Genomic DNA, 22,257 nt, shown 5'->3' with positions numbered 1-22,257 from the left:
TGAAAATTGCTTGGTAGCATCATGAGAGCTTTTATTTTAAAAAGTACAAGCGGATGTTGTCGACTCGTTGGCTAGCTTCGCGTTTGAAGAGAGCTCGAGACCCGTTACACCCGTGTGTTTACTCTTTTGGAAGGGTTTATTGTTTATGGACGGATCCACTGCAATTAAAGGAGCTCAATTCCAACGCAATGGCAAATATAATAACGTTTCAGACGGAAATCGCTTCAATTATGGAAGTGCTCGCAAACGCCGCTGTGGCAGAAATCTGCAAACTTGTTGAGGACAGCTATACTGAATTACAGCTTGAAATATCTCAAACACAGAAGGAGAATAACCTCCTTAAAAAGAAACTGAGAGTGCTAGAAATCCGAGATTCGTTTTACAGAAGAGCCCGCAAACAGAGAAACCAATCAACTGCCTTGACAAAAACAGGTGTTCACGAAAAAGCATCAGGTAAAGATATGATCATGGTCATGCTCATTTACACAATAGTGATGTCGGACTGATTCCATTAACTTATATTAAAAGTCACTATTTGAACTATATTTACTTATGGAGAAGATATATGCTTGTGTCCAGGGCGAATTAGTGTCAAAATTGCTTCCCTGTGTAACGAGGGAAGGGATGAAGATGAAGATGAAACTCGATCCGGTCAGGTCTCGCATCTTCAACCCGAAAGACTAGACCAGGTTTGCATAAACAGTGAAATGAGTGTATCTTATACATTTTTACTCCTTTTTTTTCTTGTCCTGTTGTTTTATACACTACAAACTGTAATCCTCTGTTATCTGTTCAATTTGTTAGTTCCGCCTTTTTCTTTGTTCAGTATCTTGCAGCAATCAAAACGGACTTCCTCAATATTTTTTGTGGAAGGTTTACTGTAAATGTCACTGTCATTTTTTTTTTTCAGTTCAATGCATGTTTGCTCAATAAAAGTATTGATTTATTTGAATTAAACTCAAATAAATGTAAATTAAATGATTAATTATATGATTTATTTTTAACTTTATTGTATATGCCAATTCTACATTTCTGGATATACAGTACTGGCATAGGCCATTGAAAAAATCCATGTCAGCTGACCACTAATTGCTACTGGTTAGAAAAAGATTTTTTCCATAAACCTATGCTCTCAAGAGTCATACGGTAACAACATTGTGCTTTTTATCAGTCTGTAGGGGATAACGAACCAGATGTTGTTCTTATCAAAGAAGAGAGACCCGGCAATGTGAGGTGTGAAAACTCAGAAAGTGAAACAGAGACTACTGAAAACCGTGAGTATGGTGTATTCATTTTAGGGAATAAGTGCATTACCTAGTGGTCAGATCTGTGATTAGTTGATGTCAACAGAATGAGAAAAAAAAGATAAAAGGCTTTTAAGGAGAAATAACACTTTATTTTAAGTGTTCTTGTTACACGTTACATATACTTACTGTTAAAATAAAAATAAACAATTATTAAATAAAAAATATAAAAATGATGCAGAATAACATTCAAGTAACCCTAATCATAACCCTAACCTTATAGTAAGTACATGTAGTTAATCAATATTACTCAGTACTTAAATGTATGATTACACTGTAACAAGGACACCTTAAAATAAAGTGTAACTGAATGTAAAATTCACGAATAAACAAATATGAGAATTATGCAGAGTGAAGCATTTTGTTACATATTATGTCTTTGTGATATTATGTAGCATTTTTTAGCGTGTGTGTGTGTGTGTGTGTGTGTGTGTGTGTGTGTGTATCTATTGATACATCCATGCTGCAGGTAAAGATGACAACCAGTACAGGAGTGCAAGAGTATTTGCAACAGTCCACAGAGAAAAATTCACAGACCAGAACACAGTCCAGCACTGCCATCAAGAGGTAAGAAACTGTTATTCTCAATCAGTGAGCTCCGTAAGCCGCTAATAGGCCAAGTTCACACAGCAGCAGAATACAATTGTCTGTCCTGTTTTGGAGTCCTTAATACAGTTAAGTTCACACACTGTCCACACACCCGCATTCTGTAACTGAACTTACACCCGCATTCTTGGAACACATGTGTTGTGCGAACGGAACAGAACTGGACAACTAGTTTTCTGTCACATGATCATACAGTGCACAAGAGAGTCGCTCTGCCGCACATACTTGTGTCTACCGTATGTTATGTGTTTTCATGTGTGTTTTCGGTAACTTAAAGGAACGGGAGAAATGAGCTGCCCGCATAGGCGGAGGGTGAACCAACTCCAGGGAAAATGTTAAAAGCAGCCAAATCTATCAACTACAAACATTATAAACCTGTCTTTTTTTAGGCAAGAACCAGACATGTCATGTAGGCTAATAAATATGTTTAAAGGAACTGAATTTGCATTTAATGTAGTATGATTATAATTGGATTAAAACAGTAGAGATTGATAAATATATAGGCCTACTGTTTCCTTCCCACGATTATTCAAACGACTTATAATTTAAGGCCTATGTACAGAACTGACATTATCACTAAATTTGATCTATCGCACACTTAAAAAAACAAAAGTATCGTTATAATCACTGAAACTGTAAACACTGCGAAATGAATCCCTTACATTGTACGTTACTGGTAAGGAATACGGGCTTGACTTCTGTTGCACGTTCATACAGGAAGTATTCTAAACACAACTGTAAGCTGCTGTGTGAATGGGACATTTCAAGACTCACACCTGTAAAGAAAATGTGTTTGTCAATCCCAAAAACTGACAGTGTGAACGTAGCCATAATTTATCAGGAATCATGCAAGCATTATGCTTTTTATCAGTCTGTAGAAGACGACGAGCCAGATGTTCTCATTATTAAAGAGGAGAGACCTGACAGCATGAGGTGTGAACAATCAGAAAGAGAAACCGAGACTAATGAAAACTGTAAGTGTATGTACAGATTCATCCAGATAAGTGATTAGACTTTAAATAATTGGTAATATGCAACATTACTAATTATTTGAATTCTAATTATCTGGTAACATATGGTGGAATAGATTCATAAGTGCTACGATACATGTAAAAATTATTAGTTAGTACAATTAATAAGTGTTATTTATCTTATCTATTTTGTGTTTATTTTATATTTATTTTCCAGAGAAAATATTTAAACATGACAAACTTTTGAGTGAATATTGAGATTATAATTTTAATTCATCCTTGTTTTCCATTTGTTATTTCTACTTTTGCATTCTTGGTAAGATGACACTAGGTACAGGAGTGCAGGAGTTTTCGTAACAGTCCACAGAGATAACTTCATAGACCAGGACACGGTCCAGCACTGCCATCAAGAAGTTAGTATGAGACATGCATTTGCACGTACCTGTATTTGTTTACAAATCAGGCTCATGACAGACTCATACCACTTCCCTTTCCCCACCTTACACACTGCTTCTTCTTTTTTTGTTAACACAATTAATATTGTTACCTATTCCTAGTAAGAATTTTAGTTATTCCAGTTTAACATGAGCTGACCATGAGCTGAGTGAAATTGATTTTCAAAGCTTTTTTTTTCCAGGGTATTCTGTTATTGCGTCTAATGGATCTAAGCTAACTTGAACCATTTTGTTTTTATTAACTAACATGTAACCGTTTTACTTGATGCATTAACTAATATTAACATATTCAATTAGTGTACTTCATGGTACAGCGATAGTAAGTCTAGAATACAGAAACAGTTGTTTTCAAAAAAATAAAATTAACCTTCAGTGATCTGTTCCTCCTGACAGTCCAGTGGAATGCAACCTGATCTCCTTGAGGACGAAAACCCAGAAATGAATGATATAGGTGAAGATACACATTTACTAAGTTCTTGTTGTAATTGACACAATTACAGTACAGTATTTTCTCTTTTTTTTAATTGCTTAGTTTCCATTTAAGCATATTGTATTTCTAAACAGGTGAAGATGCAGGGACTAACCTGCAGCCTGTCCCTTCCTATCCTTCATTGGTTTCCAGGAAATTTGACAGGACCACGAATCATACCTCCTATACTGAATCTGAATTCAATGGAGGACCTTCTTTGAATCAGTTTTTGATGTATAGAGGGAGCGCAGATCCCACGTGTTCCTATGCAGCTCCAATGGACTCTAATGGCTTGTCTATGCCTGATATGGAAGGGCATTTAGCACATGGCGATAAAGTTAACATCATTTCTCAATCTGAACGGCCCCCTTTCACCCCGTGCTTTTCTTTCAAACAGTCCGATTCGTCTCAGATGCAAAGGAAAGACAAGTTTTTGTGTAAACATTGTGGAAAAGCATTCTCTCAACCCAGCACTCTCCTCTTGCATCAAAAACTTCATAACAGGGAGAGGCTTCACCACTGTACACTCTGTGGTAAGCGATTTAGTCAAGCGTCTAGTCTTAAAAGACACCAGAGCATCCACAGAGGTGAAAAACCATTCAGGTGCGTGCACTGTGGCAAGCAGTTCGCAGATCAAAGTAACCTCAAAAAACACGTGACTGTTCACACAGGTGAAAAGCCTTATGGCTGTAACCTTTGTGGGAAAATGTTCAACCAGTCTTCAAACCTCAAAACACACATGAGGATCCACACACGTGAGAAGCCTTTTGGTTGTGATCGATGTGGACAGATGTTTGCACACAAGTACATTTTGGTGAAACACCAACAGAGAATGTGTGTTTCTACTGGACAATTCTAGACTCCACAAGGTAGAGAATACTCACTTTGGTAACTATAATTAATTGAAACATTCATTTACATAGATTCTAATAATACTGTGCTCATGTGGCTGATTACACTGGAATGGAAGATGTATTGGTGCACAAAGTTTTTTTTTCAAGTGATACAATGGGAACGGTTTCGTTTTTGGTGGTTAAGATTTAGTACCTGCAAACCACCTGGTTCCTTTCTGAAATGCCCACTTTTGATGATCCAAGCAATTCCTATTACAGGTGCTGGTCATATAATTAGAATATCAAACAAAAGTTGATTTCACTAATTCCATTCAAAAAGTGAAACTTGTATATTATATTCATTCATTACACACAGACTGATATATTTCAAATGTTTATTTCTTTTAATTTTGATGATTATAACTGACAACTAAGGAAAATCCCAAATTCAGTATCTCAGAAAATTAGAATATTGTGAAAAGGTTCAATATTGAAAACACACTTGCAAAGGCCTTTAAATGGTCTCTCAGTCTAGTTCTGTAGGCTACACAATCATGGGGAAGACTGCTGACTTCATGTTGTCTAAAAAGCGACCATTGACATCTTGCACAAGGAGGGCAAGACACAAAAGGTCATTGCAAAAGAGGCTGGCTGTTCACAGAGCTCTGTGATCAAGCACATTAATAGAGAGGCGAAGGGAAGGAAAAGAGCCCCAACTAAGTATTGAGTGCTGTACATGTTCATACTTTTCAGTTGGCCAAGATTTCTAAAAATCCTTTCTTTGTATTGGTCTTCAGTAATATAAAAATTTTCTGAGATACTGAATTTGGGATTTCCTTAGTTGTCAGTTATAATAATCAAAATTAAAAGAAATAAACATTTGAAATATATCAGTCTGTGTGTAATGAATGAATATAATATGCAATTTTCACTTTTTGAATGGAATTAGTGAAATCAACTTTTGTTTGATATTCTAGTTATATGACCAGCACCTTATTTTGTTTCGATGGGAAATGTATCAGATTGAAGAACAATGGGTTGCAATTAATTTTGTTGCAGTTTTTTCTTAGCTATGTTGCAATGTAGCCTACAGTAGATGACACATAAGATGAAATATAAGCGTTTAAAAAATGATATGTTAATTGGAAGAAATGTGAAAGAACTTTGTACACATTTAACTTTGATAAATCCACTTATGTAACATCAGTAACATTAATGTTAATAAATTCATGCACCTTCAGCAAAGTATCCTTACCTAGAAAATGACAAGTGGTTCTCAAATATTATTCTAGCATAGGTTAATTTATCTGCATTAAGACCCCTATTTACTTTCTGTTTTAAAGTTGTCCATTTATGGTGAATAATAGTTTTTAAATTGTATTATTCTATTCTGTTATTTATAGAAACTGTGATTGCTTAAGGTTGGTTAAAGATTTTGTTCTGTGGAGTTTGAAAAGACATGTTCAACCCACATGTCAGCATGAGAAATTAATGACTTTTATCTTCACTACAACAATAATTCCAAACCCATTATAAGCAATACTGAATATACTACATTTAAAATAATTGTCATTGTGAATCTATAAATCACAAGAAAACTGCCCCTTTTCATAAATATAATTGAATACGAATGCCCCTTTTCATTTGTATTAAAACTTTCAGTAAGTTATAACACTATCATTTGTTTGTTCAAAAAAACAATCTATTTAATCCGGCAACTTAAATTCAGATTTGAAATTTAGATTATTTTAGGAATACATATAAAAACATCAAGTACTCATAAAAATTTTGTCAAACCACAGACTCTGTTGCTCATTTCAAAAATGTTTGGCAGGGGTGATAGAATGTTAGTATAAAGTTAATAATAAAACGTTTAAAACCGTAATACATGGAAAAGCAGTATGTTCCCACACTAACTCCAAAACTGATAGATGGATAAAAAGGGTGTCCAGCACTGTCAGTTGTGGCATTAGTGGAGAGAGAGGAAGTCATAGTAGTTTTTGCCACCACTGTTGTCATTGCTGTTGTTGCTGCCAATCATTATCTAACATGCATATTAGGTGAGATAGTGTCAAGAAATTATAAGATGATATTCTTTTGAGATGCGGGAATTCAGTTTGTTTAATTGGCAAAATATATATCCATGGCCATAAATTCAGAATAGATTATGTCCATAATCACGATGTCCATGATTTTGTGCTTTACCACAGATGAGTTAAACAACACTGTGTTAGCACTGATTGAAAGCACAAAATGTCACTTTCACTTTCCACTTTCAAATGCTCACATTTGATGGCATCTGGCACTTTGGAGAGGTGTTCTCTTCACGGATGGATCCTGGCTTTCACTGTAGGCCTACAGGGCAGTTGGCAGACCGCGTATGGCGTCTTGTGGGTGAGCTTTGTGGATTGAGTGGTACATGGTGACATTACCCCCCACCCCCCCAAACGGATAATAAGGTAATGTAAATAAGGTAATGTTTCCACACATAATCACTAGTGGTTTATATTCTTGAGTTTAGGTTTTGTAATTTTGTAATAGTTTTAGAGCTTAGATTATCCTAAAAAGGATGAATGATTTAATTACTATTATTGACATATAAGTGTTAGTCTATAGAAATAGTAAATGTGTAGTTTACCCCCCAAAATGAAAATTCTAACTTTTCTAGACTTGTAATTCCAGTGATCCTGTGTCATACTTTTGTAGAACGCAAAAGAAGATGTGAAATCAATCACTGTATGGTTAAAAACACATAAAATATTTTATTTTGTGTCAACTAAAGAAAGAAAGCTATTTAGGTTTTGAACCTGTGATTAGTAATTGCTGACAGCGCTTTCACTTGTAATTTTTTATTGAATGCGTCTGCAGCAAAACAAAAGCCGCTGAAGGACTTTTATTTTGAATAACAGTGAACATGAATCTACTATTGCCGTCAGCTTCACTAAGAAATGCGGAAGTGCCCTTACTGCTGATTAAGTTCAGTAGAGTACTGACACGTACGTACATAAGGTAACATACGGTAAAATATAAATCATGCGTGACTTGTTTTATTTGATTTGTCCATTGCATCGTTCACATTTATTAGAGAAATAATGCTAACTGCAGACGTGGTAAATAGACGCTGACGAGCTGAATCTCATTCATTCATTCATTCATTCATCAGTTATTTCGCCCGCTCGTTTATTCATTTCCTCATTCTTTTGTTCAGCTAGCCAGCTGTTTTTGCAGTTTGCAGTATCTTGTACACAGACAGGGTAACACTGTAGTCCTGTTGTAGGGGCTTATATTCCCGTTAATGCATTACTATAGGACAAAGAGCTTCTTATGCTGCAATCAGTGTGCTGTCGTCAAAACCTCTTGACTTGTGGTGATTTGCAGGTGCAATTGAATGACCGTTGTCCCCAGACCAGCTTGCTCAGGTCAAAAGAAAGATGGGTAGGCGAAGGAAGAGGGTTGCAACAGGTGATGGTGTACCAAACCCAAGAAAGGAGGAAAAAACACCAGCTCCCCCACGCAAGGAGAAGAAGAAGAAAACTGACATTGGGAAGGTGTTTATCAATATATCTATCGGTTTGTGTATCTTCAGTCTTATCTGGTTCTTCTATGCCCTTTATATGCGCTCATCCTTGGCCAGGAGGGTTGTGACCATGCACCCCTCTCCACGGGTCTTGGATGCTAATAGCTCAAGTCCTGCTGTGTCTCCTGAAAGATATTGGGGTACCTATCGGCCCCAGGTGTACTTTGGGATGAAAACAAGAAGTCCCAGATCTGTTGTGACAGGTGGGGTGATTCCGATGCACACTTTATGCACCATTTCTATATTTTTACTTGCCTTTGTGATGATTTGAGGTTATTACAAGCCTGCATTTTTTTTCATTGATTTGATTAGGTTTAATGTGGATGCGTCAGTTTGCTGAAATGGATGGAAATATTAGGCACACTTGCGAACAAGGGGACCATTTGCTGGGCTACGGCTGGCTTATGCATGACGGAGTCTCTTTTGGAGTCCAGGAGGTCCATGACCGTGAGTTCACCCTGACCACAGAGTTTGTGAAGCGTATGGGTGGAGATCATGGTGGAGACTGGACTTGGAGGATTACTGCAAAACAACATGTAAGCAAAAAGTAATCCTCTAAGAGTTTGTGTTTAACAGCCAGCACTAACTGATTTATTATTTTAATATTGTCAAATACAAGGATATTTAAATTCTAATATAATAGGAGTAAATTAGCACAAAGGTATAAGTTGTTTTCAATCCACTTAGCCAGGGGATGTCAGGGTTTTCACAGTCATGAAAAACCCGGAAATATCAGTGAATTTAAAAAAGATTTTAACAAAAAAAAAAAAAAAGTAATGGAGCTATATATATATATATATATATATATACACACACATACATATATATACACACATACATATATGTATATATATGTATATGTGTAGGTAGGTGTATGTATTTTACTGTCAAATATTCCATTGCAAGAAATTGCTCCTTATTAGGACAATCTCTAATATATTTATCCATTAAGCTGAAATGACTTCAAACGTCATGAAAATTAATTAAAACATTGTGGCAACGTTGATATGTGAACAGGTTTAGGTATTTAAGAGGGTCACATATCAAAGGCCAATCGACTACAAAATTAATTCAATTAAATTTAGAAAATATACAATCTGCATGATTTTCTAAAGGTCAGACACTGTGTAAAGTATGGTAGAAGACGTAGTCTAGCAGATCCACATAACATCACTGCTTTCTGCTAGTACCATTAATATGACATAAAATGGTTAGTTCTGATAAACAAAAAATCATACAAATGTTTAGATTTATAGTTTATCTTCGTATCGAATTTGCTTCATCACATCAAGCATGTCTTTGCTTCTGATTGGCAGAGCACTGCTTCCTCAGCTCCTGTGATCTCGCTGATGTTCTACGCTGCTACAGATGTTCAAGGTTCTTTGCAGGCCCATGTAGAAGAGAAAAATCGCTTGAGTTCTGTGACCGGAACATCTGAGGAGCTTGGCAACTTCAAGATTACGTTTGGCAAACCCACTGCAGGGGAAGGTGCTAGTGGCAAATATGCCAGGTATCTTACATTTCTTGTGCACTACAAGCTTTTTGTAGTACGTAGGATTATTAACAATAAGAAATAGAGAGGACTGTAGGTTTTTAGCAATAATAAATAATATAACAGTTACAAAAAATGTAAGCAATATTTACTATAGCATTTTATTATTAATAGTTGCTGATATTCGTTAATAATATATATTATTTACTGATTTATTTTTTTTTAAATCTATTTACTGATTCTCACATGAGGAAAAACAATTATAATTAAATAAGGTTTTCTGCCATATTTAATGAATTACTGAATTTTTTACTAATTTTCTTTCCAGATATAATTACTTGCAAACTAAGAGCCCTGGTCTTGATAAGCTAACCGATATAGTGAAGAACAGCCTAAGTCACAAGTTTACTTTCAGTCCTTCCAAAGGTGAAAAAAGAGCATATTTTGCCGTGGATTCTTACAAAGTCACTAACCACCAGAACCAACAGAACGATCCCAAGATGGAGAGTGATTTTGTGGTGCATCAAGTAACCGTACAAACCCCTTTCCAGATTGAAGTTTTGTTTGAATCCGGGAGCTTCCGAGAACGACCGAATCAGCTTGTGGGCTCGGTTCTCACAGACGAGCTGGAGAAGCGTAAGGTGGCATTTGATGAGAAGTTTGAGAGGTCATTTGGCCTCCAAGCTAAAGGGTTCACATCTTCACAGATCGAATTTGCCAAGGCAGCTTTAAGCAACATGCTTGGTGGCATGGGATATTTCTTCGGACAGTCGGTTGTCCAGTCGGCTTACAACGAGCACCCTGTGCTTTACCCTGAGGGTCCGCTGTTTACAGCAGTACCATCTCGCTCTTTCTTTCCAAGGGGCTTTCTTTGGGACGAAGGATTTCATCAGCTTCTCGTCAGCAAATGGGACACTTCGTTAACACAGGAGGTCATTGCGCACTGGCTTGATCTCATCAATGTAGAGGGCTGGATTCCACGCGAACAAATCTTGGATGATGAAGCTCGTGGCAAAGTACCATCTGAGTTTATCGTGCAGCACAACGAAAACGCTAACCCGCCCACGCTCTTCCTGGCCCTACAGGAGTTACTGGAACAGCTGGATGCTCAACCAGAGTTGTCGTCCTCTCAAACCATGATTCCTTTCCTGAGAAGGTTGTACCCAAGACTGCAGATTTGGTTTGAGTGGTTTAACACCACACAAGCTGGACCAATTGCCAACTCCTACCGCTGGCGAGGCCGGGACAAAGACACCAACCTTTTCCTAAATCCCAAGACCTTGACCTCTGGCCTGGACGACTACCCACGGGCTTCCCACCCATCTGCTGATGAGAGGCATGTGGACTTGTATTGCTGGATGACCCTGGCCTCTGGCATCATGGCAAATGTGGCACGGATACTTGGGGAACCCCACCAGGTGTATGAAAACACCCATCGTGCTCTCAGCAATAATGATCTGTTAAACAAACTGCATTGGTCTGATAATCTGCACGCATTCAGTGATTATGGAAATCACACTCAGGCGGTCTCGCTTCAGCAGGAAAAAGTGTTCGTGCCTCCTGGACAGCCACGGCACCAGTTCCCAGTCGCACGGCTGGTTCGCTCTGTTCGTAAAGCCCCTAAGCTCCAGTACGTGAATGCATTAGGCTATGTTAGCCTTTTTCCGTTCTTGCTACAAATTCTGACACCAGACTCGCCAAAAATTGATCATATTTTGCGGGACATTCAAGATCCTGATCGCCTTTGGACACCCTATGGCCTGCGCTCACTCGCGCGCTCGGATCCCCTCTACATGAAGAGGAACACGGAACATGATGCCCCCTACTGGCGAGGAGCGATCTGGATCAACATCAACTACCTGGCAGTTAGAGCACTGCATCACTATGGCAGCACAGAAGGGCCATACAAAGAGAAGGCAGCTACCCTATATCAAGAGCTCAGGACTAACCTCATCAATAATGTTTACAAGCAGTATGTGGACACTGGATACATCTGGGAACAGTACAGTGATAGCACGGGCAGGGGGCAGGGTAGCCACCCCTTTACTGGCTGGTCGGCTCTGACAGTACTGATAATGGCTGAAGAGTATTGAATATTAGTAGCAGGTCAGAATCAGAATGCTTAATTAAGATGCTCAACTGGTGCCATATGTTTGTTAAAACAAAGTGTAATTCATTTTTACATAATTTATACAGCTGGTGGACTTTTTATTTGTTCATTTAAATAATATTGAAGAGTCCTGATATAATATTTCAGTTTTACATCCAGTTTAATGTGATTATATCCTCAGGTTTGAATCAGACATAACAATATCTTCTCTGTGAACCAGGAGGAGACCGTGCACTTATTCTGGACCATTGCTGTTTGGCTTCACTTAACAGAATAAATTAAAAACTTCTTATAAAATCGTTCTTCAGTTGAATTGAATCCTATACTTTATACTCAATATCTGTTTATGGATTTTTATTTTTAAGTGTTATTTAATTTACTCTGATTATAAACTAGGATTAGATATTTACTCTCTCTGTTCTGCATGTAATTCATGTGTTAGAATTTGAACTGAATTGGTTCAGTCGGTTCCAAACCCGTAAGACCTCCAATCATCTTTAACACAAATTAAGATATTTTTTATGAATTCCGAGAGCTCTCTGACTCTCCCATAGACAGCAATGTCAAAAAACTTTAGTTTAGTTTTTTTTTTTTTTTTTTTTTAATATTAGTTAGATGTGTCAAAACATTTGAAGAAATGTTCATACAGCAAAGAATTAATAAAACAAATATAATGGTTGCTTTGATATTGTTTTGCACTATATTCTTTGTCTGTACATGTAATTTGTCAAATGAAGACAAGTGGCTCTTCTGTGCATAGTTTACATTGATAGTAAGGAGAAGTGCCATATTTAACAGGTTTCAACAAGATGATCAACTGACTCTTTTCCCGTGTGAGAGCGTTTCTGTCCAGTCGAATGAACACTTGACCTTTCCAGCCAGTTCTGTGTTGGCACTGAAAACTTTGCGCTCATTCATCTTGTACATCCATGTTTTTATGGCTTAAATTGTAAGAATGTATGGTTTATATTGTCAAAAATGACCTGTTGTAGCCATTGAAGTATAAGCAAGTATATGCCAAACTACAAACCCTTCTGTTATTTTTTTTTTTTAGCAGGTTTAGCTTGTAATTGTAATCGTTTTAAGTGTGGTGTTGATGATGATCGGAGGGAAAGTTCAAAAGTGTTGACATCCCTCCGTTTACACACTACTGGTTGCGTCAGCAGTGTTTTGGAGACTTAAGCCTGTAGATGAGTCATGCTGTATTTGAGATTTTTATTTATTACAATTTTTATTTCATCTTTCCACACAATGAAAGAACCATGTGGCAACGTGAGCAACATGACGAATCATGCGAGAGAAGATAAACACACATCTTCCACTATATTTTCATTCCCCTTGGGCTATTGCAATTTGAAATGCATCTCCCAGCCTTTGTAGTTTTTGGTTGTTCGGTGTGACTAAAACACTCCATGCGCAATCCCCCTCCCTCTCCTCAGATGCACTGTAGCTACAATGGGATAATGGGCAAAACAGCATTAGTGATGTAACGCACGGGCATAAATAGATGAGTCAGAGTTCCTCCATTTGCGCATTGATGAGATCCCGAGCCTCTGTTTGCATCCATTGTTAAGAGTGGTTGGGGTATATTTACATGAGTCACACTTTCTTTTGCCCCATAATGGGACAATTATTGCATTACATTCTCAAAGCTTCCTGTTTTATGAAGTGTGAGAGTTTAATTTGCTGATTATATCAACTGATGGATAACAATGAAGCAGTTCATTCACACCTTGTTCAGTCAAGCTCTAAAGAATCAATATTATAGCTCGGAGAGTGTAATAACTGGGTACGACTGCTAGGGGGAGACATTTAGTCACACTCCTTGTGCCAAACAAATGTATTTTGTGACACTAGGACCGACAGTGCTGTCCTTCAAACAAGCTACTGTATCGACTTGTCCAAATCCTTTTAATAAACCAGTTTACATCCACACTCTCCCTCAATCATTCCACTTTTATTAGCCAAACAGACTGTGACGTTATCGTCTCAGGCCCTCAGCTGTGTTCTCTTGGTTTTGTGTGGAATGAAGGGAGAGTGCTCACAGTGCCAGTGGGTAACGTCTTGTGTGTTATCCCTGACAGCGTTCTTTCCATCTGTCATAAGCACTTGTTACCTCAGTGAATCGAGTGTTGATGTAATCGTTGATACAGTGACGTTCAATGGCGAACATCTCCCACCACCACAGGCTGATATGTGTCCCATGGGAGCTTGTGTTGCTGATCAACAAACCCATGTATGCTGAGCTTTGCCAAGCGTTCACCCTTTAGCAGTGCAACCATCAAATCTCTCTCAGTTCAAACTCTTTCTTTCTCACTACTCCCCCTCCTGTAGCCTTTATGCTTGCTCACAATCTTTAGTGTAACCTCCAGACACTAATCTCGCGCATTCAATTCTAGGGCCGGTGCCCTAGTGCCACCCCAAAACCCAACCTCCCTTGGCCAGCGCTGGTCTGTGTGGAGATTATGTAAGCCTGCCTCTATAAATAGTGGCGCCCGGGATCTTTTGTCTTTACCTGCTCGCTCTTAGCCCAACAGTTTTATTTCTGGAGAGCTTGTGGAAGCAGTGCCATGCAGAGCGCCTGTTACCATAGTTACTTATGTTAGCGAGGAAAGAGTGAGAGAGAGATGCTACATTCTTATTTGGTTTCCTCATAGCAGCAGTGCAATCTGTTTGAATAGACTCATTCCTTTTCAGTCTGTAGTTGTCCCTCAGAAAAGGTGATGAATTCTTTTATAGGCTTTTACTGAATCACCTTGATGGGGTCAGTCGTTGTGAAGTCTACCTCCTGACAGAATACGCAGTGCTAGCTGCTCGAATTACACAGTTGGAAGAGGACCGCCATGCAAGTGCACAATGAGCTTGTTGATTTCTCCAAATGGCTCAGGTGGCAGCTGGGGAGTTGAGGAAGAAGTTAAGGGCCTTGTCCCTGTAACAAGCAAGAGTGCTACAAGATGGAGCACCCTGCTGTGTAACAAGAAGGAGCCATGTCGCCGTGGTGCTAAGCTAATGTATCCTCATTTATCGTGATTAGATAACTCCAGGTAGCTGGAGGAGAGCCAGATTGGCCTGCTGGTATGCTCTGTAGCTGTGGCTCAGAGTAGAGAAGAGGTTGCTGGGAATGTGGGGGTGTCAGTCAGAGCGGGCGGGGAACTGCTGGAACCCTCCGCAGTCACGATCAGGAAGAAAGCCTAAGCTCCAGCCCCTCCCAGCCTGAAAGGCGAGGATGGATGTCCGGGGACAAGGGTGGGCGAGTACAAGGGTGTATTTCTGGAACTGCGAGGGAAACCTGCAGCTCGCCGAGTAGGGTTTCAGTTCGGCAATCGGGCTTTCCTAACCCCACTCCCACACTCCGTAGACGGAGGAAAGTGATAAGTTGCCGTTTCATAAGATCCGTGCCTTCTAAAAGGGGTTCAAGCACTGGAGCATAATCATGCATGGGATTGTGAGTGAAAGCGAAAAGAAAGCTAAATAATTTGGCAGCGTGATGCAAGCTTGCATTGAGTCGTGTTTCCGGTCGTGGAATCTCTGATGTTAGCTCTCCCAATCCCTTTTTTCGATTTCTCATTGTTGCTATGGTTTGAGGAAGATGAGCCTTCATCCGGTGCCGTTGGGGGTTTGTAATGTGGGACAAACTGCAGAAATGTGATGTGGAGGGCGTATGATTCCTCTGCCTCTTGAAAACCTACCAGACATTCTTGAAAGTACTCCAAAGCCTCTCTTTTCAGAACGTCTTGATGCATTTCAAGCCCATAACCTTTGAACCTAAGCTTTTTGCAATAGTAACCAAGTTATTTTATTGTAATATTTTACATGATTCTTTGTTGCTCCTTTATATTGCTCTGTACTGTAAGATATTGCATTATTTTCCAACTTTCTCTTTTGCAGTGCTGCTTCTTCCCTCAGCTCAATCATTGCCTTGGGAATTAGTCAAATTATGTGTGGAGACGATTATGCCATTTGATATTGGTGTTGTTGAGCTTTCTGCAAAATGCTGCATGAACAGATGGATCACAAGCATGAAAAAAAATAAGTGAAGACATAGTAGAGACACGATATTCATTTTATTTTCAAAAGCATTGCACTGGCAGGAGCTTATACTGACAAACCAATATTATCTATAGACATCTATTTTGTCATTCAATGCTATTTAAAGACTGAATGGGCTTGAGATACCTGTAGATATTGCAGTGCGAGCTCAGATCATACGATGTTACCTTTCAAACAAACTTTTAAGAAAATACTGACAGATCCATGGTCTCATTACACTTTTACCTTCATTGCATTTCTTTGGTATAATAATCTTGGTAAGTGCAGGAATTACATAAATCCATTACTGAGCTCCGTGGCATTTTGCAGAGGCGAGAGGTGAGCGCTACTCGGCAGTTATCACAACAGCGTCTCAGTGTTATGAACTCTTTAAAAGGAGAGCTTTTTAATAGGTTTAGGTCAACTGGGAGAGACCACTGGAGGGGGGGTGGTATTAGGGGCTCGAATGGGGAAAGTAGTGAGATGCGAACGGTTACCTCCAGAAAATGTCAAACGCGTTGTTAAGTGCGATTTTGTATCATCATAATAAGAGGAATATTTTGTGCACCACTAAAGCCAATTCCATCGTGCATATGACTGCTTCTTTGTCATTGTGCATATGTATTTATGGAAACCTCGCCTAAACGGGTTACATGGCCAATCTTTTTTACTCAAGGCGGTTCCAAAATAAATGAAATATACTGCAACTGCCAATATTTTCAACTATTGTAAGCACATGCTGTTCAATAATAAAAAAAAGCTATAGAATAAAATTAAAAAATACAGAAATAGGTTTGGTGAACAAAGGATACTTGAGTAGGCATGTGCTAAATGAGTGCCTCGCTTTTTTCAGCCCACTGCTCAACATATTCTTCCTTGTCTCTTTTTGTCCTCCACTGGTGCTCCAGTGGCCTATGCAAAGTAATATTGCACAAGAGTGTCAGTCACAGCTATTACTGCTCAGTTGAATGGGGCAAACCACAGTTCTCAAGTGATTTTAAAGCCACCTGAACTTCTCATAAAGTTTCCACCTACCTATAACAGGACAAGTGGACATCATTGTCCCCAGTGAGTTTTTAACAGAGGTTTTGCAAACCATGCCATAAAATACTGCTTAAGCTTGAGGCTGTGTTTTGGCTCTGATCATTAGCTGGCAGACAATCTTGAACCACAGCTCAAGATGTATTTTGAGCTAATATGTTCCAAGGCACAGTTTCTAGATTAAACTGGATTTTGCAACAGGGAATTGCAGTTGTAGAGAGTGTAGCCACCAGTGTAGGAGTTTCCTTGTGCTACTGTTGCAATGTTTAGAACATTTGGCTAAAAAGCCTGAAAACATAACTTTATTTTATTAATCTTAAATCTAGTCTACTTTTTAGTTTTTCTGAAATGCCTTCTTAAAAAAATGTTTAAATATTGTTCAATAACAAATCAATATTATCGTTCAATACGTCCAATATTGCTGTAATTCCTTGGTGAAATAGCTAAATCCTAGAAATTGGGATAGATTTGACTGCAGTACATGGGTCAATAACAAATAAAGATGTCCAAAATCAAGACATACATTTTATCTTACGGAGATGTTCCATAAAAAGTTCAAAATCTCATTTTATTTTCTCTTAGAAAATGTAGTGACCTTTACACATCCTTTTAAAATTGCGACTCTTCATGACTTTTCATTCAGAATTAAAGACATGATCATGATATTTTGTATTCTTTGTAAAAAGGCAAAGGAAGAAGGGAACCGTTTTCATTTCGACTGTTACATTAGGCCAAAAGCGAGAATGTCACTGATATAGCAACGTACACAGACAGACTGCTTGCCGTGAACTATAATTGTAGAATGGAGTAGCCTGCTATTTCAAGAGGCGCTCTCCATGGTGCTGGACAACAGAGCACTTTTACCGTCAGGTTTGCGTGATAGGATGGCAGAGAATGTTGTATTAAAAATTAGTTTTCTGTTCGATAATTTTATGATGTTCTATGAAGTGTATTTTGTCTGTATCAAAGTATATCAAGTCTAAAAGCATACGAGCTCATGTTTTGGAAAATTTACATTTTAGGAATGCAAATTACAAAAAATTAATGAGGTGAAAAAGTTAATAAGGTAATAATATAACTTCAGCTCAAAAAACGGGAGAGTTGCTTTCCACGGTTTATGATACATGTTGTATCGTACTTCAATGCCTTTGTACCATATAACTTATTGCATGCCCAAACGAACTATTTCTTACATCGCAATGCACAACAGCATGTCGTCCAAGTTTGTGATGTTTGTTAAATATATAGTAGTTAATTAGTTCAGTTTTACAAGTCGTTCATAAAACTAAATTAAAGCAAACAGGCTGCAATTCGACGTCGAATTTATATATAAATATTTAACACTTTCTGTTCATTTTCGGTTGGAGCGCATTCAGATGTATATAAGAAAATGCAGCCTAATGCATAGTGCTTTAGTTTTAATTATCTAAGAAACATTCATAGCTCAAACCTTGCTCTCCGTCGTTCCCGTACATTTAACGACAATCTCGTTGAAGCGTCATAACCGTAACTCTCCTTTTTTGGGGAAGCCCGTCATATCCTCTTTCCATATATGGTCACGAAGATGACACGCAGCGGGGAATCCTCTCACTGGAGACAATGAATGGGGAGGAGGGCAGATCGGTGAGACGGAGTGTATAAAAGCCGAGCGAAGGGAAGCCGTTGGTGTGAGAATCAACAGATCTGCGCATCTACAGATAGCTGGAGAGCTATACTACCTTGACGCAGATCTTAAAAAGAGGGAACTCCAAAGTATTTATATTTCTTTTTTGGACGAACGCCTTCACGGACTTAATTGTCGGATCGGTTTTTGCTCTTTCTTGTATTTGCAATACCCCCTTATCAATAACCTGCTCGGACTGACAGCCACTGGAAAGCCATTCACGGAAAGATGCTTAACAACATGGATTTGAACGCTCAAGATTCCTTCTACTCCCAGTTTGAAAACTGTAACAGTTCTGCGACAGGGATGGAAACTCACGGCTCCAAAGACACCCAGGATGTTTTCATGGATTCTAGAAGGACAGCACCTGCCCAGTTTGCACACGGTGAGTTTCTGACAGATCTTTAAAAATCTTAGTGCTTTTTGTTATACATCAGATTTCAGTACTGCTGCATGAAAAATTATATAGTGCAAGTTCATTTAAGCCACGCATGAAACTATGTAGTTATATAACTGATTGCACATTTCACTTAAGGCACTGACGCATGCCTGTTTTTTTTCTTCTCCATCCTAGGGGCGCCTATTACCCCCAAAACGGAGCCCACGAGTACAGATCAGTATAACTCTTGTCAGGGTCCGAAAGAAAGCTACACGAACTCCCTAGCTTACTCAGGCAGCTTCTATGTGGAAACATCTCAAGGAACACCTTGCAGCACGGAAACACTGCTCAACATGATCACCGAAATCGTTGGCATCTCAACGACCCCTGTGTCGGATGCGCATCAGTGTGCAGACGGAACGATGAACGCAAGCCGTAGCAGCTTCGGCGACGAGGGGGTCCAGACGCAGGCCTCCACCTGCACCACCCCTCCACTGTATTCCCCGGGACAGCCAGGCCACAGCTACCCGGACTCCCAGACCGCCATACAGGCCCAAGACTCTGCTGTGGCGCATTTAAACTTTGCCTCCTCAGCACAAGATGCGGAGCCGCTGTCTGAGAGCGCGACTTTCCCGGTGGTTATCAAAAATGAATTCGACAGCAGCTGCTACGAGTGGGGGACCTTCAATAAATCGTACTTGGATGCAGGCTTCCAGTCAGAGCCTTTCTCCATGTCGAATGGTTTTCAAACTGATCAACAACAGGTGGACGTGAAAGAACTTTTAGACTCTTATTCTCCTATTTGCACAAACCCAGAGATCGAATTCAAAGTGGAGAGTACCCTTAAACAGGAGCAGTGCTTTGGAGATACTTGCACACAGGGCTTCAGCGCTCCCATGTTTAACTACTCCACTCCAGTTATGGATATCCCACCCACCAGTCTTTTAAAACCGACCATTTTTCCAAATATTGAACTCCAGTCAAGTTGCGACACAACCTACTCGACTTCCACAATAGACTCGGTACTGTATTCATCATTATTGCCGGAGTCTTTCGGTCAAACTTATACACGGGCTCAGAAGCCAAATCGTGCAAGAAAGAGCCCCGCTTCCTCTACTGGACCGGCCAAGGAGAAACCCTTCACGTGTCCGATGGAGACCTGCGACCGGCGCTTCTCACGTTCGGATGAGCTCAACAGGCACATCCGCATCCACACGGGACACAAACCTTTCCAGTGCCGCATCTGTTTGCGGAGCTTCAGCAGAAGCGACCATCTGACCACGCACACCCGCACTCACACCGGCGAGAAACCCTTTTCTTGCGACGTGTGCGGCAAACGCTTTGCCAGGAGCGACGAAAGGAAACGGCACGGTCGGGTGCATCTCAAACAAAAAGGAAAGATGGAGTTGAAGCCACAAGTTGTCAACGCGTGGCCGTTCACTCTGCCCGAGGCCATTTAAGCGACAGGTGTGGAAGGCGTAATGAGCGCTCGTTGTGCGTGATGTCAAATCTTACCGTCTTGGAAGATTCAAGCTTACTAAAACAGTTGCTTAGGCTACAGATTACAACTCCAAAGCTCAAGTGAACGTCGTGGCAACTGATTCAATTGACCCGAATGAGCGTAAAGGTCCACTGAGGTGACATATCCCCTTTTCGCGAAATAGGGAATAGATAGAAATATGAAACTGGAGCTCCCACATTGAACCTTACGTGCAGCTTGGGGTGTGTGCAGCAAGCGCATAAACTTAAATCAAGTGTTTTTTATTTATAATTTGTCCTCGACCATCATATTTCTCAATCGAGGAGCGTGTTTTGCAGAACACATGAACTGCAGTTCAGCACTTTCACTATGGAACAGCTCCAACCTCGACCTTGCATTGTAATGCGGCAGTAAAACGCACAGCTGGAATGTATTGCACTTATCTCCACTTTCGAACTTAAAAATGGTTTTAAATCGTGCTTTTGGTCTCTTCTATTCTAACGCTGTCACCTGTTTAAGAATTCTTTAAAAATGCATGTAAATGTTTACGTGATATTAATAATCACTGATAGATGCTTCATAGCACAAGTCAGATTTACCTCGTTTTACAACATGGTGGCATTATTGATTCATTTGTGCCAAGGTTTTTACAACGTATTTTCCCCTTTATATGTTTAATTTTGTTGCTATGCTCTATCAATTAGTAATTGTGTTGTAAAAATAAAACAATCCAGTTCTACTGTTGTCAAATTTACACAGCGAGTGGGAAGAAATAAATACATTTATATGCCAATGATCATTTGTATTTTTCTAACAAGTGCTACTTTTTACATTTTATTTTGAACTGAGAGACTATTTATATATTTTATTTTCATCGCGTCCCTTGTGTTATGGAAAACACAGGGCATGCATAAGATGTCTTGAATTTCTTCAGTCCATAATTGGAATGTATTAAGCCGTTTTTAATACCATTGTCTGCCCTAGGTATCTGCTATTCAATAACAGGTACTCTCGTTTTTTTTTACCAGACCACAATTGTGTGTTATTGTGTGACCATGTGACCCTAATTCATGAAATATGAATTATCCAGTTCACATGGTTCCTATATTTTGTGATGTGTTGAGAAAAAAAGTAGAATAGCAATGGGTTCGACCCTGCGGTTGAGTGATTAGAAAAGCATACGTTGCTGCAGTTTTCAATAGTTCTTTCACATGATACTAGAACAGTTTCAACATGCCTTTCAGTCTAAAAGCTTTTGCATTGTACTAGCTGAATTATTCAATAGAGGTAATGGGGAAAATGTAGAAAATGTGAACTTGCCTTAAGTTATAATAATTATACTGCAGAAATGATTTTGTACATATCAAGACCGTTTATACGCAATACTATGGATGAACATTGATGTTTGTTATTTTTATGACGAATATTTATGAATAAAACAATTTCTTGAGGTGTTTAAGGAGAACGCTTTTCACTGAGAATTGTCATTCAAATGGTACGGCAAGAAAGATTTGCTTTAAATGTTATTTTGTATATACTCCTCCCATCTGTCCTGCCCTTCTCATGCAGACATATACACTGGCTCTGAGATCTTGCAATCTGTCGCCAAGTGCTAAGCAGCAGCGATAGGGACTCCTCAGCATGTAGTCTGTCCTGTGCACATGACGCGTCCCCCTGGCAGTACATCACTGGCTCCCACTCCGATGCGTAAGAGCCTGTGCTGTCTTCATGATACTCTAGCTACTGTCAGTGATCAGCGTGTGATGGAACGTAAAAAGCGTTACATTACACTGTAATGTACACCGTAATGTATCATACTGTGGCATAGATCTCTTCTGATGCCATCAC

At 39.3% G+C, this 22,257-nt stretch overlaps 3 protein-coding genes across 9 annotated transcripts; all 3 read left to right on the top strand.

The window, feature by feature from the left end:
- The first annotated feature begins 44 nt into the window (after window positions 1-44).
- Window positions 45-5,883, top strand: LOC127949250 (zinc finger and SCAN domain-containing protein 5B). Its single transcript, XM_052546299.1, has 8 exons — window positions 45-453; window positions 580-689; window positions 1,172-1,274; window positions 1,774-1,871; window positions 2,782-2,884; window positions 3,203-3,294; window positions 3,730-3,787; window positions 3,901-5,883. Exons 1-8 carry the CDS (start codon window positions 54-56, stop codon window positions 4,662-4,664), a joined length of 1,728 nt encoding a protein of 575 aa, XP_052402259.1. The 5' UTR covers window positions 45-53; the 3' UTR covers window positions 4,665-5,883.
- Window positions 5,884-7,546: 1,663 nt separating this feature from the next.
- On the top strand, window positions 7,547-12,114 carry LOC127949248 (mannosyl-oligosaccharide glucosidase). Of its 7 annotated transcripts, none has more exons than XM_052546292.1 (6): window positions 7,547-7,647; window positions 8,017-8,186; window positions 8,273-8,418; window positions 8,528-8,751; window positions 9,532-9,725; window positions 10,036-12,114. In XM_052546292.1, the coding sequence occupies exons 2-6, from the start codon at window positions 8,104-8,106 to the stop codon at window positions 11,798-11,800; spliced, it is 2,412 nt and encodes an 803-aa protein (XP_052402252.1). In that variant the 5' UTR covers window positions 7,547-7,647; window positions 8,017-8,103; the 3' UTR covers window positions 11,801-12,114. The 7 variants fall into 7 exon arrangements, with proteins under 7 accessions (XP_052402252.1, XP_052402248.1, XP_052402255.1 ...); XM_052546295.1 differs by having other exon boundaries at window positions 7,564-7,634; XM_052546291.1 differs by lacking the exon at window positions 7,547-7,647 and adding an exon at window positions 7,716-7,748.
- A 6,199-nt stretch (window positions 12,115-18,313) lies between these two features.
- LOC127949253 (early growth response protein 1-A-like) lies at window positions 18,314-21,852 on the top strand. The gene is made up of 2 exons (XM_052546302.1): window positions 18,314-18,935; window positions 19,125-21,852. The coding sequence occupies exons 1-2, from the start codon at window positions 18,779-18,781 to the stop codon at window positions 20,387-20,389; spliced, it is 1,422 nt and encodes a 473-aa protein (XP_052402262.1). The 5' UTR covers window positions 18,314-18,778; the 3' UTR covers window positions 20,390-21,852.
- The last annotated feature ends 405 nt before the right edge of the window (window positions 21,853-22,257 follow it).

This window comes from Carassius gibelio, chromosome B1 (assembly GCF_023724105.1).
Source record: "Carassius gibelio isolate Cgi1373 ecotype wild population from Czech Republic chromosome B1, carGib1.2-hapl.c, whole genome shotgun sequence".
Classification (NCBI taxonomy): Eukaryota; Metazoa; Chordata; class Actinopteri; order Cypriniformes; family Cyprinidae; genus Carassius; species Carassius gibelio.
The sequence above is the reverse complement of the archived record's forward strand: the minus strand, read 5'-3'. Positions and strand labels throughout refer to the sequence as shown.